Source organism: Ctenopharyngodon idella, chromosome 8, assembly GCF_019924925.1.
Source record: "Ctenopharyngodon idella isolate HZGC_01 chromosome 8, HZGC01, whole genome shotgun sequence".
In the NCBI taxonomy this organism is placed as follows: domain Eukaryota; kingdom Metazoa; phylum Chordata; class Actinopteri; order Cypriniformes; family Xenocyprididae; genus Ctenopharyngodon; species Ctenopharyngodon idella.
The window spans coordinates 18,925,633-18,939,606 of record NC_067227.1 but is presented as its reverse complement, the minus strand read 5'-3'; the positions used below and the strand labels follow the sequence as shown (position 1 = coordinate 18,939,606).

Sequence of the window (13,974 nt, the reverse complement as noted above, 5' to 3'; positions counted from 1 at the left end):
TACAACTTCTGTTATTGAACACAAAAAAAAACTTTGTGATACTTTGCAGGGAGTGATTCCGCACAATAAAATTATTTCTATAAAATATAAGCACCTTTTGAAATAAGAAAACATTTCAGAATCCAGCAAAAGCAGGTTTAAATATTCCGGTGTGATTGTAATTTCAAAAGATTTAATAGACATAGCGGAATCATTGTCATTTAGGAATAAGATCATGTGTGTGTTTGAATTGAGATCGCGACCTTTTAATGATTAATCTTGCATACATATGTATTTTTGTATGTCATTTGTACTAGACCTCAAAAGGCACCCCCGCTTCCGTGATCCATGATCTAAATATAAATGTATTATTTATATGTATATAAATCATTACAGATAATGTGATAACAATGTTTCATGTATCATTATGAAGTGTTGCAATCTGTTCTGGTGTTAACCACCTGTATTTATTTCTCTTTTGTCACAGTGTGATGTCATAACAAGCATTGTAACGTGTATGTGTGTGTGTGAGAGAGAGAGAGAGAGAGAGAGAGAGAGAGAGAGAGAAAATGAGTGAATGAACTTTGGAATGAAGGTGAAAGGTAGAAGAAAAAGAACAAAAAGGAATGCGTCATGTGTTCAGTTTTCCAAATAAATGGCTTTTGACGATTATTACCCAAAATGTGTTTGGGTTGTTGAATGCAAACGTTATTTAGCATTGAAAGGCAAGTCAAAGTTGAGTGAAAATGTCCTTGAGTTATAATGTTTGTTAAACACCTTAACTTATTGTCTCCCCGCCAACAGCCCTGTGTATGAGAAAATAAACGTCTTCAATGACCCAACATAAGCAGAATAAAAAACACAAATCAGGCCACAGGTCTTTCCAGTTCTTTATTAATTTCATTATAAATATAAACTTAAATGACATAAAAGTTTTCAAAAAAAAAAAACCAACAAAAAACAACAAAAAAGGCATTAAGGCGTTATTTTTTTAGTTATTAACAAGTAGCCGTCCTACACAAGCTTACTAAATGTGAGACTTTGAGGTGAATTGCAAAATCACTCAAGATAGCGTTTTAAAAGGCTTCCCCCAATAAATCAGTAAGAACAAACATTCAGTAACAAGTGTGAATGCCAAAGGTCAATCAATGAAATGACCGCAGTGAATAAGGGATCGGCTTTGCTTTGTTTTCTGAAGGACAACATGATATTTTTGAGCAAGTACAATGTGATTAGTTCAATCTACTCACAGCCACATACTCTTGCACTGTGCATGGAAAGCAAGGAGCCTCAAAAGAGAAATGGTCTTTAACACTCTAATCTTGCATGTTCAATAATACAATCGCCATATTACCACAATAGCAATCTCCTTTACACATTGCACACCAATCTAGTAACATTTCTTGAGCAAATTCCTAAAATTCTGTGGGTTTATATAACCATAATTAGACCTGCAGAACACCAAGCTTGAGCAGAAAAAAAAGCACACAAGTCTTCACTGTATCAACACACCACAATCACAGGCTGCTCCACCTCACCTCTCCCACCATTTAAAATCAATAGGAAATAAGCTCAGAAATGTTACAGCTGGTGAAATCCTTCATGATCAGTATATTACAAAAAAGTTGATATATGTCATAATAAAAACTCAATGGAAACCAAAAATACAAAATTAAGTGAACTCCAATGACAAATGTAACATTTTACAAAATCAAAATAATTGGTTTAAGCTTCAGTTCCCTGTACAGCGTAAATCGCCACTGGAGTGTCCTCTTCAAATAAACAACGACTGAACACACCACAACAGATCTATTAGCTGAGCAAAAATAAGTTTGGCATCTTGTATCAGCATAGAAATATATAAGATATTAGTTGACTCTCAAAAATACTACAATATTTCCACTAACAAATCTTCCTGAATTCATAAAAAGGAGGAAAGTAAGATGTAACACAACACATGACACATTATGAATCAGCTCAAAACACCTCATATGTTTTTTTTACAGTTCTGGCTGACTCCATTGTAACAGTTTTACATATTGGACAAATGAATTTGTTCTTTAAAACATGTTCTCTGACCTTCTATAGCATTGACCTATCTTAAACATGTACGATCACCACACTGACCTATTGAAACACAACAACTGCCACATTCCTGCTAACAGTAACAAGGTTTTGGCATGAAAATGCACACAAGCATAAAACTTCTAAGCTATAACTCATTTAGGCTGACCTTTTAAGTTTTGAAGGGCTGAAGATCAGAAATATTTCACTGATAATCATTTGTGCAAACAGGGTGTAACAGTTAATGTGTTAAAAAATGATTAAACTAATTGGCACAACAAAAATTGATCACAATTATGTTGTATGTGATATAAAATGTTAACTGTTATGACTTCTTCAATTTCCTCACTCTTATAAGACGACATGATAAACACTGTCTAAACTACATGGCTTAAATAGCAACACTCATTTTTCAAAGCAAAGCATAGTTTTTTTCTATTAGTGAAAGATTAACTTTAATATTTCTAATAATTAAAAATATGACTACTGTATTTTAATATAAAGTCAAGTAAATAAATCTTTTTCTAGTCCATTGTCATTGCAGCTTTATAATAGAAAATGTATATAACGCTCATTAAATAAGCAGTTAGTAGTAGTTGTAAGTCACTAGACAGCTAGATGTTGATTCTGTCATTTTCATCATGCTGTAACCTTTAACATTTCAAATTATTATTAAATAAGAACTACAAGTTGTGTCATTTAACATGCTAGTGTTAAGTTGAACATTAAACTGTTAAGTAACAATGTATACAGACCTAAAACCCAAGCAATGGAGTGTAAGTTTAAGTTTGTGTCAGTCAGCTGGTCAAGCTCACACCAACCTACCCTATGATGAAGTTAATTACAAAATAAAAATAGATACATATGAGGCCTATTTTGAGTGTCTCATGGGTTTTGATATTTGTGAGGACACCATTGCTTATTCACACAGAGACATTATAAACCTAAATATTGACCTACGTGGAAATACTTCTAATATACACCTCTTGGCCAAGAGCTGACTGCTTTCAGCACCTCTAAATTTGCAAATGTGCTTCAAAAGAAAGTGTTAATAGTGAAAAGATGAATGTCAGGATGAGGCCAAGCAAATCAAGTTTCTTGCGATTCATCTTTTAAGGCGTACTGAAGTAAGACTGCATATGATGCTGCTCCGTCCGTTCAGACTCAAGCAACAGATGAAGACACAGGTTTTCAGCCCTCTGTGGTGAATGAGCCAAAATGCCTTGAGTTTACTGCACTTTAACCCCAAACAAATGAAGGGTGAGAGCAAGAGATATCAGACCCAAAAGTGCAGAGGCCAGTCCCTCAGAAACAAGCTATTCAGCAAAGCTTTGAGCAGCTGAAAGATGAGAAGGTGTCCAAAAACGAGCCCACTTGTTCAAGTATTGACAATTTAAATTCGCTTTGTTTTTTTGCACTTTAAAGAGTTTTAAACATTTCACAAAAGTCTCAAGTTTTCAACAAGGATTTGAATGTTTGGGTCTTTAGAGTGAGCGGTGTGGGATATTGCTTTCAATTGCTTTGTCAACCCCATTTCTCTCAACTTTTGCTAAGAATTGATGGCTTTCTAATTTGGGCTTTGATATCTTGCCATTCCTCTTGTTCTGTCTGAGGGAGGACAAGTAGATGGAGAAAAAAAAAGACTGCTCTCCTAAAAGCAGGTCTGAGGTAGGGGAAGTGGGTCGATGGCAGAGGAAGATTACTTGGTTTTCTGGGCCCATCTGAGGTCATCTGATCTGGGTTTCTCTCCTGTCAGGCTCTGGATCAGATCTTCCAGGTTTCTCCAGAATCCCAGTTTCTCTAGAGGATAGTTCAACCAGCCTGCACATACAAACACATTCAGGTCAATGACATGTAACTGTACAACTGATGTAAATTTATATAGAATTTAGTGTCAACGTTAAATTAAATAAAAAATCTTTAAAAAAAAAAAAAAAAAAAAAAAATCTAGTTTAAAACATGAAAACGTTCTTTCATATGGTTTTGGAAAATCTATTATACCATTTTCAAGAAAAGTTTAAATGTAAAAAATAACATTTTACATGTTTCATAACACCTTGAGTGAGTGTAAACATCTTAATCATTTTTAAAAAAGTTTTTAAATACACTTTTGGATGTAAAAAGTATTTTTGCAGCATCTTTGCCCTTCACTTTTTCAGGCAGGTTGACTAAACAGAGATTGCAGCAATGGTTGCAATTCTCTAAGTCATCCAAATCCGAGCTGAGCTTTGCTATTCGACTTTCCAGAACATTCACTGTTTTCCTTAACTTTTCAACATTATCTTCAGTTTCACGCTAATTCGGTGCTCCGCTTCTGATATTCAGCCACCAAATTCGGAAATGTCATTTTTTACCTCTTGAATAGCATCCAGGGCACCTTCGAATTTGGTAGAGAAAACGGTTTTAATGTCAGCAAGAGCCTTCATTACCTCATTATCCTCTTTGTTGTTCACACTAACAGCACCCACTAGCTTAGTGCTAGCTTCGTTACCGTCAGGAGTTTCCTCAGTTTTATTATTCTTTGTCGTTCTTTAATTTGCCATGACAAAGCAGTACTCTTTATGACCATGGTTAAACTCGAAGACTACTTAGTCAGCTGAATATCTTTAAGAGTCTTAAAATCTGGCTCTCTGTGGTGTGCGTCTGCCTAGCTCGTATAAAGTATTTTTTAACAAAAATCATAGATTATTTATTGATAAATATCTTTAGGTTTTGGGGTAGCATCACACTCATGAGGGTCTTTTTTCCTGCATATTAGTTGCACCACATGCCTTTGTTATTTTATGTCTGCATTGCATTTTGATTGACTTTTTTTTTAATTAATACACATTACAAAACATTTCTATTTCAAATAAATGCTGTTCTTTTGAACTTTCCAAACGTGTGTATAGAGAGCGAGTGTACCTGTGGTAATGCAGAAGTAGGTTTCATGAGGTGAAACGTGGTGAACTCTGTGGTGTTTCCTTGGTAAAATGATGTAACAGTCCTGAAGAAGCATCACCCAGCGTGGGAGCCCAAAATATGTGTGCGACCATTTGTGAATCTGATTGGTCAGTGTAACAAAAATGGCTAAAGCAAAGACGTAACAGTACCATGGGTAGTTTCGATAGATCTCCCCTGAAGAGAGAACAGCACAATATGAGACACTGAGTCAGAAATGAATGTATTTCATCATTTGTCTCTGTTGGACAGATAATATGTCTGAAGTCTTACCTGGTGAGAGCATCAAGAAGTTTGCGGCCATGTTAGCGAGAGGGATGATAGTCAACATACAGTTATCACCATTTGTCTCAATGAAATCATGGCGCGTTATAGCTGTTGGATCAATGTGGTGCTCTCGAAATGGACGAATGAAGGCCTGGGAGAGAAAAAAAGACAGGAAAAGTTAAAATTATGCTAGTACAATTTAGTAGTTGAGAATATTTTCCTGAGATTCATATTTTATTTAAAGGGTCATGAAACACCCTGTTTTAGCAGCAGTCATTTCTCATAGGAAAATCAACGTGTGCTGTCGTGAATAGTTAGGTGAGGCGTCTTCTGATTGGATAAGGGCACACAGTCTCATGAATAATTATGAGACACTGATGAGTCATCACCGTACTATAGTACAAGAAAACGTCACATCCTGTGACGTTGACAAGAAGACGAATTTAAATCCAGAAGTTGAAAATAGTGCAAAAAAAAGACTACAATAAAAACTAATGGATATCATTGTCTTCTATCATGTTCCACACACATAACAATCTTAAAATCTCAGGAAATGTAGTTTAGGGTTTCAAGACCCTTTAAAAGATGTTTAAAGCCCAATTCACACTGTACCGACTGTTGCCCACCAATAGCAGACACACTCATCGGGATTTGTCTAATCAGTGTGTTAACCCTGTCAGTGTCTATTGCCATTGGTTGACACTTGTTTTTGCCGAAATGAACATGTTGAATCAGTGTTTATCAGGTGAATGTCTGAGAAGTGACATACTGTAATCTGGTGACTGTCATCATTGGACGGTGTCTGTCAGTGCGGTGTGTATTGGGCTTAAAAGATGTTTAAAGTAAAAACAAAAATATTAAATGTCCTAAAAATCTACTTATGATCAAGTGGTTCAATATCTATTTGTTCTCAAAGTATTTTATTATATTTATTACACTTAACAGGAAAAAAGGGTGTTTCACTCCTGTACCTTCCCAACGATGGGCAGGTCCACTGAACCCCATGTGTCAGCACCCCAATGGACCAGACCAGAGGCAAAGTCTGCTGTGAGGATCCCTGCCACTTCACACACACACACACACACACACATACAGCAAAATCTGAGCATAAAATCAATCTCTAAATCCTATTATTAACCAAAATGGCTTTCAGTTCCCCAAAAAAGCTGTTTTTTTTGGTTGTTGCTAGTTATATAAGACACACAGAGAAAAATATCTGGCAGCTAACTAGCATTCTTGAATACTGGTAATTTCCAAGTTCTACTTTGCAACTTCTTTGTTGTGTCTACCACTACTTTATTAAACACTGATGTGTTTGTGTGGGTTTGTTTGTTGTACCAACCGATGCCCAGGAGGATGTACCAGGTGTGTCCCAGGTGGAAGTATGTTACCAGGTAACAGAAGTTGAAGGCCATGAGGGTAAAGCAAAGAAGCACACTGATCCATTCCTGACATCTTTTTCCTGTGAGAAAGAGACAGAGTCGAACCCTTTTAAATAGCAGTCTTTAGTCAGCAGGGTCCAAAAATAACAGCAAAGTAAAATTGGCTTTGGTGAGTAAATAAAACTTTAATAGAAACTGCAACAATGTATTATTTAACAGACTGTAAGAACAATAAGCTGATCTCGCTGATGTGATGAGTACAATTCGAATCAAAGGCAATCATCCAAAGTTTTGGATGACAGAATGTGGAGACACACATTGCTATTTTGTGCATTAATCCACCAGTCAATATAGGAGAAATAATACTGTGTCCTTATGATGAACTGGTTCATTTCATATATAATATTGTAACACAATGACATGCACTTTTGTAACAAATATGGGATGAAAACATTTTTAATAAAAACAATATATATATATATATATATATATATATATATATAAATGAAAATTCTCTTAATTCACCTGCCATTCACCCACCAAAATGGCAATGTTGGAATCTGTTTGTAAATAATTATGGAAAGTAGAGGGAGAGGTTTATACATTTAAATAAGTTATAATAATATCCAAAGTGGCCTAGAGTACGCCAACTTCAGAGTCTCTACAGTGTCTCAGTGAAGTAACTTTACTGAAGTACGACTTGTTTGCTGTACATAAAAGTAAAATCAAATCAATCAACCATACAGCACAAACAGCTTACAAAGTCGCATTGTTTCTTTGCACAGCTACAATTGTGTGCTGAGGGCAAATTCACCTTTGCCCTGAATTCAGTGCAGAACGACTTTGCAGAAAATATGTGACCAAATAACATGATTCATACCACAGACTCCACAGTTGACTAGAAATACTACTGTTTTTTCCAAGGTGACTGATTCATTCTGAGTTAATCTGATACCGGAACACAGAGCCTCAACACTCCTTGAATCACCAAAGTGACTGTAAACAGGACAATGCAATCAGAGGACACTGATGTGAAGTTAAGAGAGGCACTGAATCTCATGCTACCCAGAAACCCCCATCGGTCCTGCTCGATTTGACATAGAACCGCAGCACCCCACCCACACCAACTTCAGCATACTCACACCTGTCACACCTACCACACCCTCACACTGGTCGGCTTAGTGCTTACTGTGCTGTTTTGTTTCCGCTCCTGTTCTGTTTTTGTGTTTATATGCAGCATTTATCCTCCACACAATGTCCACTGTTCCCTGCTGGTACTGATGAAGATCCTCCTTCTGCGGTATGTTAGGATTTACTGCACACAAACTAATCAACTATTGTGGCCTGCTGGTTTTGTGAGAATCTGTTGTGCTAATTCTATGAATTACTTTTTTCCTATTGATATAAAAACAGAGTCAACCCAAAACTGTCCTTAAAGGTGCACTCAATAAGTTTCTGTTTACACTGAGATGCCTCTTAGTCGATATTCAATAGTACCAGTGGTTTTGGACTTTGTACTGATACTTTTTAGCTTGAAATTGAATGCATGGAGCTTGTTTAGTTGCTTCACATCAAAGATGTTTATCTTTTTTGTTAATTTTTGTGTTCTAATTTTGCTGTTATGTATGGTGTGGTTACATTTATCGTTGTTCTGCGAATATTTGCGTGAGAAATGCAGCCATTTCAAAAGGAATCCCTGTGATAGGAAATGTTGCATGGGGGTGAAAGATTTCCCCATGCAGATTTCGCAAAGGGTTCAAGTTGATCATGAGAATTTAGCATTTACAGACAGAAAGCAACTCGGTTTAAAGGTGACTTCTGTGTGAGCTGTGCTTTATATATAACTATACTGTTGACTGTAGACCTTATTCACAGCAGCGCCATCTTTGATTTTTAATGGGAATAAAAACGAGGCTGTGAGGGAAAAAGAGACATCTCTTCAGTGGGTTGTACTATTATTTAATGTATTTTTGGATTGTTCTGCTGACAAAACATTGAAAAATATCTTTGTAAGAAATTTCAATTGGCAAAAAACTCCAGACAACATGAGCTGTGGAAAATTATAAGTTATGTAGGATGCCACTGAAAACACAGTAAGTCTATCCCTCACAGCCTTGCTTTCACACCTGGCATGGCGCTGCTCTGAATAAAATCTATGGGCCTTTTTTTGCCTGCACCTTTAAAATAGTCTCTGTTGTGTTTGACATTATATTAGCTTAACTTGTTTTACTCACATTAGCTTTTATGTTTATGCTTTGTAAACAAGTAAACACTGTCTGCGTGTGCTAAAATGAAATAAATAGTATTGTTTTAGATAGCAAAGCGGCCCGTTGCATGGCAACTACTAGTCATGTGATGTCAATATTAGCGGCACCCATGAAGGGGCGACCCGCTCCCTGTAGAAGAAAACAGCTTCTTCTAGTTTGTAGGCGTTAATGTTATTTCTCAAAAGTACCGTTCATGTGTACAACTTTTTTAACTAGCAAAAATTTAGTGACTACGTGTTTTTAATCTGTGTGTTAAGCATGAAATCAAAGAGATCTCCTGTCAGTATCTTGACAGCTACAAGTACCACAACTATTTCTGGCACAGAATTACATCCCTTTTGAGACCATAAGAGATCAGCACACCAGACATGATTAATAACCTATTTTGGTCAAATTTACCACAGACTCATATGATGATTGACATCACCGATTGGGTGTTGCGCTCATTCAAACTCCCTGCCACATAAACAACACTCATTAATCCATCGCTATATGCTATACTATATGTTTACCCCCCCAGAGACCCCAGACTGAATATGCACGCGCTCTGCTACGTGCACTTTCGAAACCGACTACTATAGACTACGAGGCGAATGCTACAGCTTTGTGGCCGTGCTGTCTAGGACAAACTCGTGGCTGGCAGTCCGTTCAATCCCCGGTGTGAGCAGAGACAGGCGGATACCGGCGCCGACGGGAAATGTAAAAATCGGTTTAAATTCTCACCTGGCGAGTATAACTCCGCGAGCTCTCGAGCACCTGCATGCTGTGGACCCCATCTCGCGCCCGGCTGATCCGATCCACTTGGCTCGGGTGTGTGAAAGTTTTCCGAAGACCCACTTTTGCTCTCGGTGCTCGCCATATTCAGTCCGGTTCGGGCGCAAGCGGATGCGTTAATTCCGCATCCTCAACTCCACGCCTCTGTCCGCCCTGTTCCGCGTCTCCTCCCTCCACCAATTGCGTTCGTCCCGTTGCAGCATTCAGCCAGTCAGAAAATAGACTACGTTTTCATAACAAACGTGGCCACCAATTAGAAAGCAAGAATGTCCTGACCCCACCCGGATGCAACCAATCAGAAAAGAGGCTATACTGACGGTGATTAATTTTAATTATTTTAATGTACAATTGTGGTCGGTATGGATCCTGGTGTTTTTAGTGCATTATCTAAATGTTCATTTGCATTATTTTAATAAAGAGAAAATTAAGTTTTTTTTTAAGAAATGTCTATAATGTTACTTAACAAATCAAAGGAGTAGATGTGAAATACGGTGTCTACAGAGGCTGTGTAGAACAAATAACAGACAAAAAAAGCAAGTTGGACTTCCAAAATGACAATATTTCTTCCAAATAATAAGTTCTGTCATTATTTAGTCACCTTTTTGTTGTTGTTGTTGTTGTTGTTCCTAACAACACGAATGACACCTTTTTCTTCTGTGAAACACAAAAGGAAATGGCAGGGACGCGGCTAAATATTAGTTTAAAATTAAAAATAGTATTTAGTACAATGAAATGAACCCCAATTCAGTAGCCTACCCTGTTGAAAAAAACTGGTTAGGTATGTTTTGAAGCAGGTTTGAGCTGGTTTATGCTGGTCCTGAGCTGGAGCTAGTTGCTTAGGACCAGCACTTGACTAGCTTAAACCAGCTCAAACCAGCTTCCATGCTTCAAAACATACCTAGCCAGCATATGCTGGTTTTTTCAACAGGGTAGATTGTTTAAATTATGACATGGTATTCATGTATGACATTAAATGTTGAATACATTCAAGAAAGTCAAGACCTCTGACAAAGGACAGGCCAAAATCACAATACAGAAATATGTTTTGATGTAGGATTTGTGTCGCTGATGCTTTATAAAAAGTAGGCTAATGGAATGTGTAAAATAAAATATGATATAATGATAATAAATAAATAATATATTAAATGACAATAAAATAGCTAACAAATACACTATTGGAAATGAAATGGACAAAGTGCTGGCAGCTTAATGAGTCAGTTCTTGCAACACGTTGCACTATGATATGGGATACAGGGGAATGTTCAGACACAGAATAAGAAAAGGGAAGATTGAGAAAGCTGTCTGCTTCTAGAGGACAATGATGAAATGAATTTATCCAGCTCTTGTAGTGAATCCTTTACCTACCACCAGATGGCAGACTAACCCCATCACTGAAGAAACATAAACAAGTTTATTGCAGCAGCCAACGCCTGCTGCCTCTGACTGTGACTATGATTATCAAATTGAGATTAAAATTACTACTGAGAGAACTGAGGGTTAGACAATGATGATATAAATATGATATGAATCAATGTGAATAAACCTGATTAACCATGTAAATATATAGGCCTAGTGTGGATAATATTGCAGGATGACAGGCCTGGTGAAGTCAGTAGAAAACCACAGACCTTAAAAATGAAGTTAGAAAACGAATACTTCTGGTCCTGATTGGTCAACAGAGCATTTCAGAAGCGTTGTGATATAGTAACAGTTTTGACATGTTCACAGTATCACTGCACAGCCCTATAGAGATTTATTTTTGTTGTTATATCAGGGACTATATCTTCAACCCTAAGAATGTCACTTAATAAATTTGCTTTAAAAAAAAATGTTTTAATAATTTAAAAAATGTTCTTTTTTTTTTTTTTTTTTTTATGTAGTAACATAAAAAATCAATAGGACGCTACACTCCAGTCCCACCATGAATGTTTTAGATGTCTCACTAATTAAAACACCTGATTCAACTCATCAGCTTCTTAGTGTATTGAATTGGGAGACATCTAAAACATTTTAGGAGGTGGGTCTCGAAGACTGGCTTTGAGAAACGCTGTTCTAGAAGACATTATTTTGACTTGATCAAGTTTTAAATATTTGTTAAACAATGACCGGTCCCCATGCATGCAAGAGTGTATAACTGACTGCTCCTCCGAGAAGCCTGTTTCCTACATAGCTTTACTCTATTTATTTTATTAGTTTACTTAAGTGTCCTGTCTGTATAGAGTTCTGTAGAACACACAAGTAAATAAATGAATAAAATAAATGCAAATATAAAAAAAAATAAATGCACTTTAAACAAAATAAAAAAAAAAAGATAATGTACATTATTATTTAAAAGTTTAAATACCTATTTTTCTTGGATAGCATTAATCAGACCTTATTATACACTTAATTACAAGTGGTTTATATATATATATATATATATATATATATTATTATTATTATTATTATTATTATCAAATTATATATGCGCTTTTTCTGTGTACTGTAAGCTTCACCGAGACATATTCCTTGTGTGTGCGCATGCTTGGCAATAAATCTCATTCTGATTGTAAACTAGATCAAAATTGATCCGTTCATAAGGTTAAACTTGTTCCTTAAAAAAGCCTAAAGCTCAGCACATTTGTATCTGTTTATGCCGTGTTTATTTTCTATTGTCACTTGTGCGCTCACAGACCCCTAGGTTTGAGTTCTGACTGTCTGCGGTCAAACCAGAAAAACGCGTCACATACCCAATAGAGAATCGCCGCCCCCTCTCACACCCCTATAAACACCCCAATCCGTGGCATGGGAACTGACTCGAGCTCTCCAGCGATCGCTGGGCAGGCAACCTATCACCTACTTAACTAGACAAAAGTCATCTAGTTATTTCTGCTTTCGGAAGACACTCGAATCTTCGCTTGAATTCTGCGCTGCCGTAGGTGACACTTGCGAAGTTATCAGGGGCGGTGAAACCCTGATCTCCGTCCTGCCGCAATCCGGCGGGTGTTAAGATCCATGGAAGTGGCCGGTTTTTACGAGGGGGACTACCTCGCTTTCCACAGCACTAACACCAGCAGCAGTCCGGTCAGCGACGGCATATGCAAACAGCCTACTAACGGCTCCATGACGAAGCTTCATGATATTTCTGAGCACGAGAAAGCCATAGACTTCAGCATCTATTTGGACTCTTCGCCCCAGTACCAGCATCTGGCCAGCCAAGACGAAACTCGGCACCGCGCACTGGGAATCTACAGCGACTTTCTCTCCGAGGAAAACAAGAGCAAGAGAGCAGCAGCGTTACAGAACTACAAGAACTATATCTCGCTGACCGAGCGGGACCCGAATAACCAGCTGGCGTATCCGGAGCTACAGGAGACGCGCATAGACGCCGTGTTCAGCCCAGACTTTCTGGGCAGTTTTGCCAAAAGTAACTGGCGACACGAAGAGCCGCCAATGGATGGTTCCGGGAACTTTGACATGCGCTCGTATCTCCAGTACGCTCCGAGCGGCAGCCTGGGAAACATTTCTACCGCGTCCTCCTCCTGCTCGAGCCCGCCAGGTACACCTGCGCCGCCAGGTAAGGGAAGATCACCTCAGTCAGGCGGCAAAATGGCCTCTGGCAGCAAAGGCAAGAAGAGGCTGGAAAAGGACAGCGACGAGTACAGACAAAGGCGCGAGAGGAACAATCTCGCCGTTCGCAAAAGCAGAGACAAAGCCAAAATGCGCAACCTGGAGACGCAGCACAAAGTGCTCGAGCTCGCGGCCGAGAACGACCGGTTACAGAAGCGCGTGGAGCAGCTGTCGCGCGAGCTGGCGACGCTGCGGAACCTGCTCTCCGCCACCGGCCAGTGCTGACGAGACTCCGGCGGTGCTTAATGACTGTCAGTGACTTTAAAGAGTGCAGAATTTACAACAAAAGTTTTCTGCGATTGATAGAAAAACGGGCAAGCGCTCGTTCAATGCGTTTACAACCGAGAAAAAAACATGAAAGTGGACTGTGCGCCTGGATTGCGCAATATCCCACCGTGTGCTCGGTATAACTCTGGTAATCTGGAAACCCTGTCATGTATTTCGTCTGTAAAGTATTTTTGTACGGGTTCTAAAGTGAGATATTTACTGTTTAATATTCTGTTATTTAAATTCCTTTCGCCATATCTGGGGCAGTGGTTGTCATGGGAAGAGTTGTACTGCAGAGGTATGATGCAACTCATTGTAACAGTATTGGAAACGCAGTGAAGTAGTCTTATAAAGATGATAAAGGTACAACTGGTCTACTGCTATATACTATTTTATTGAATTAAATGATTTTTACTGTACTGAAA

The 13,974-nt window shown here is 38.1% G+C and overlaps 2 protein-coding genes and 2 long non-coding RNA genes across 5 annotated transcripts in view; 3 read left to right on the top strand and 1 right to left on the bottom strand.

Moving 5' to 3' along the window:
* LOC127517937 (uncharacterized) overlaps positions 1-6,340 on the top strand; it is a 46,603-nt gene extending 40,263 nt beyond the window's left edge. For both annotated transcript variants that reach the window (XR_007931411.1, XR_007931410.1), the window contains exon 4: positions 6,196-6,340. This is a non-coding gene — a long non-coding RNA (uncharacterized LOC127517937). The remainder of the gene's footprint in view (positions 1-6,195) is intronic.
* On the bottom strand, positions 856-9,973 carry peds1 (plasmanylethanolamine desaturase 1). Its single transcript, XM_051904166.1, has 6 exons — positions 9,623-9,973; positions 6,593-6,712; positions 6,222-6,313; positions 5,257-5,401; positions 4,948-5,160; positions 856-3,864 (listed from the first exon to the last, which is right to left on the bottom strand). The coding sequence occupies exons 1-6, from the start codon at positions 9,756-9,758 to the stop codon at positions 3,743-3,745; spliced, it is 828 nt and encodes a 275-aa protein (XP_051760126.1). The 5' UTR covers positions 9,759-9,973; the 3' UTR covers positions 856-3,742.
* On the top strand, positions 6,685-8,817 carry LOC127517938 (uncharacterized). Its single transcript, XR_007931412.1, has 2 exons — positions 6,685-6,801; positions 7,557-8,817. It is a non-coding gene; the product is annotated as an uncharacterized LOC127517938 (long non-coding RNA).
* Positions 9,974-12,452: 2,479 nt separating the features above from the next.
* cebpb (CCAAT enhancer binding protein beta) lies at positions 12,453-13,974 on the top strand. Its single transcript, XM_051904165.1, has one exon. It carries the CDS (start codon positions 12,668-12,670, stop codon positions 13,505-13,507), a length of 840 nt encoding a protein of 279 aa, XP_051760125.1. The 5' UTR covers positions 12,453-12,667; the 3' UTR covers positions 13,508-13,974.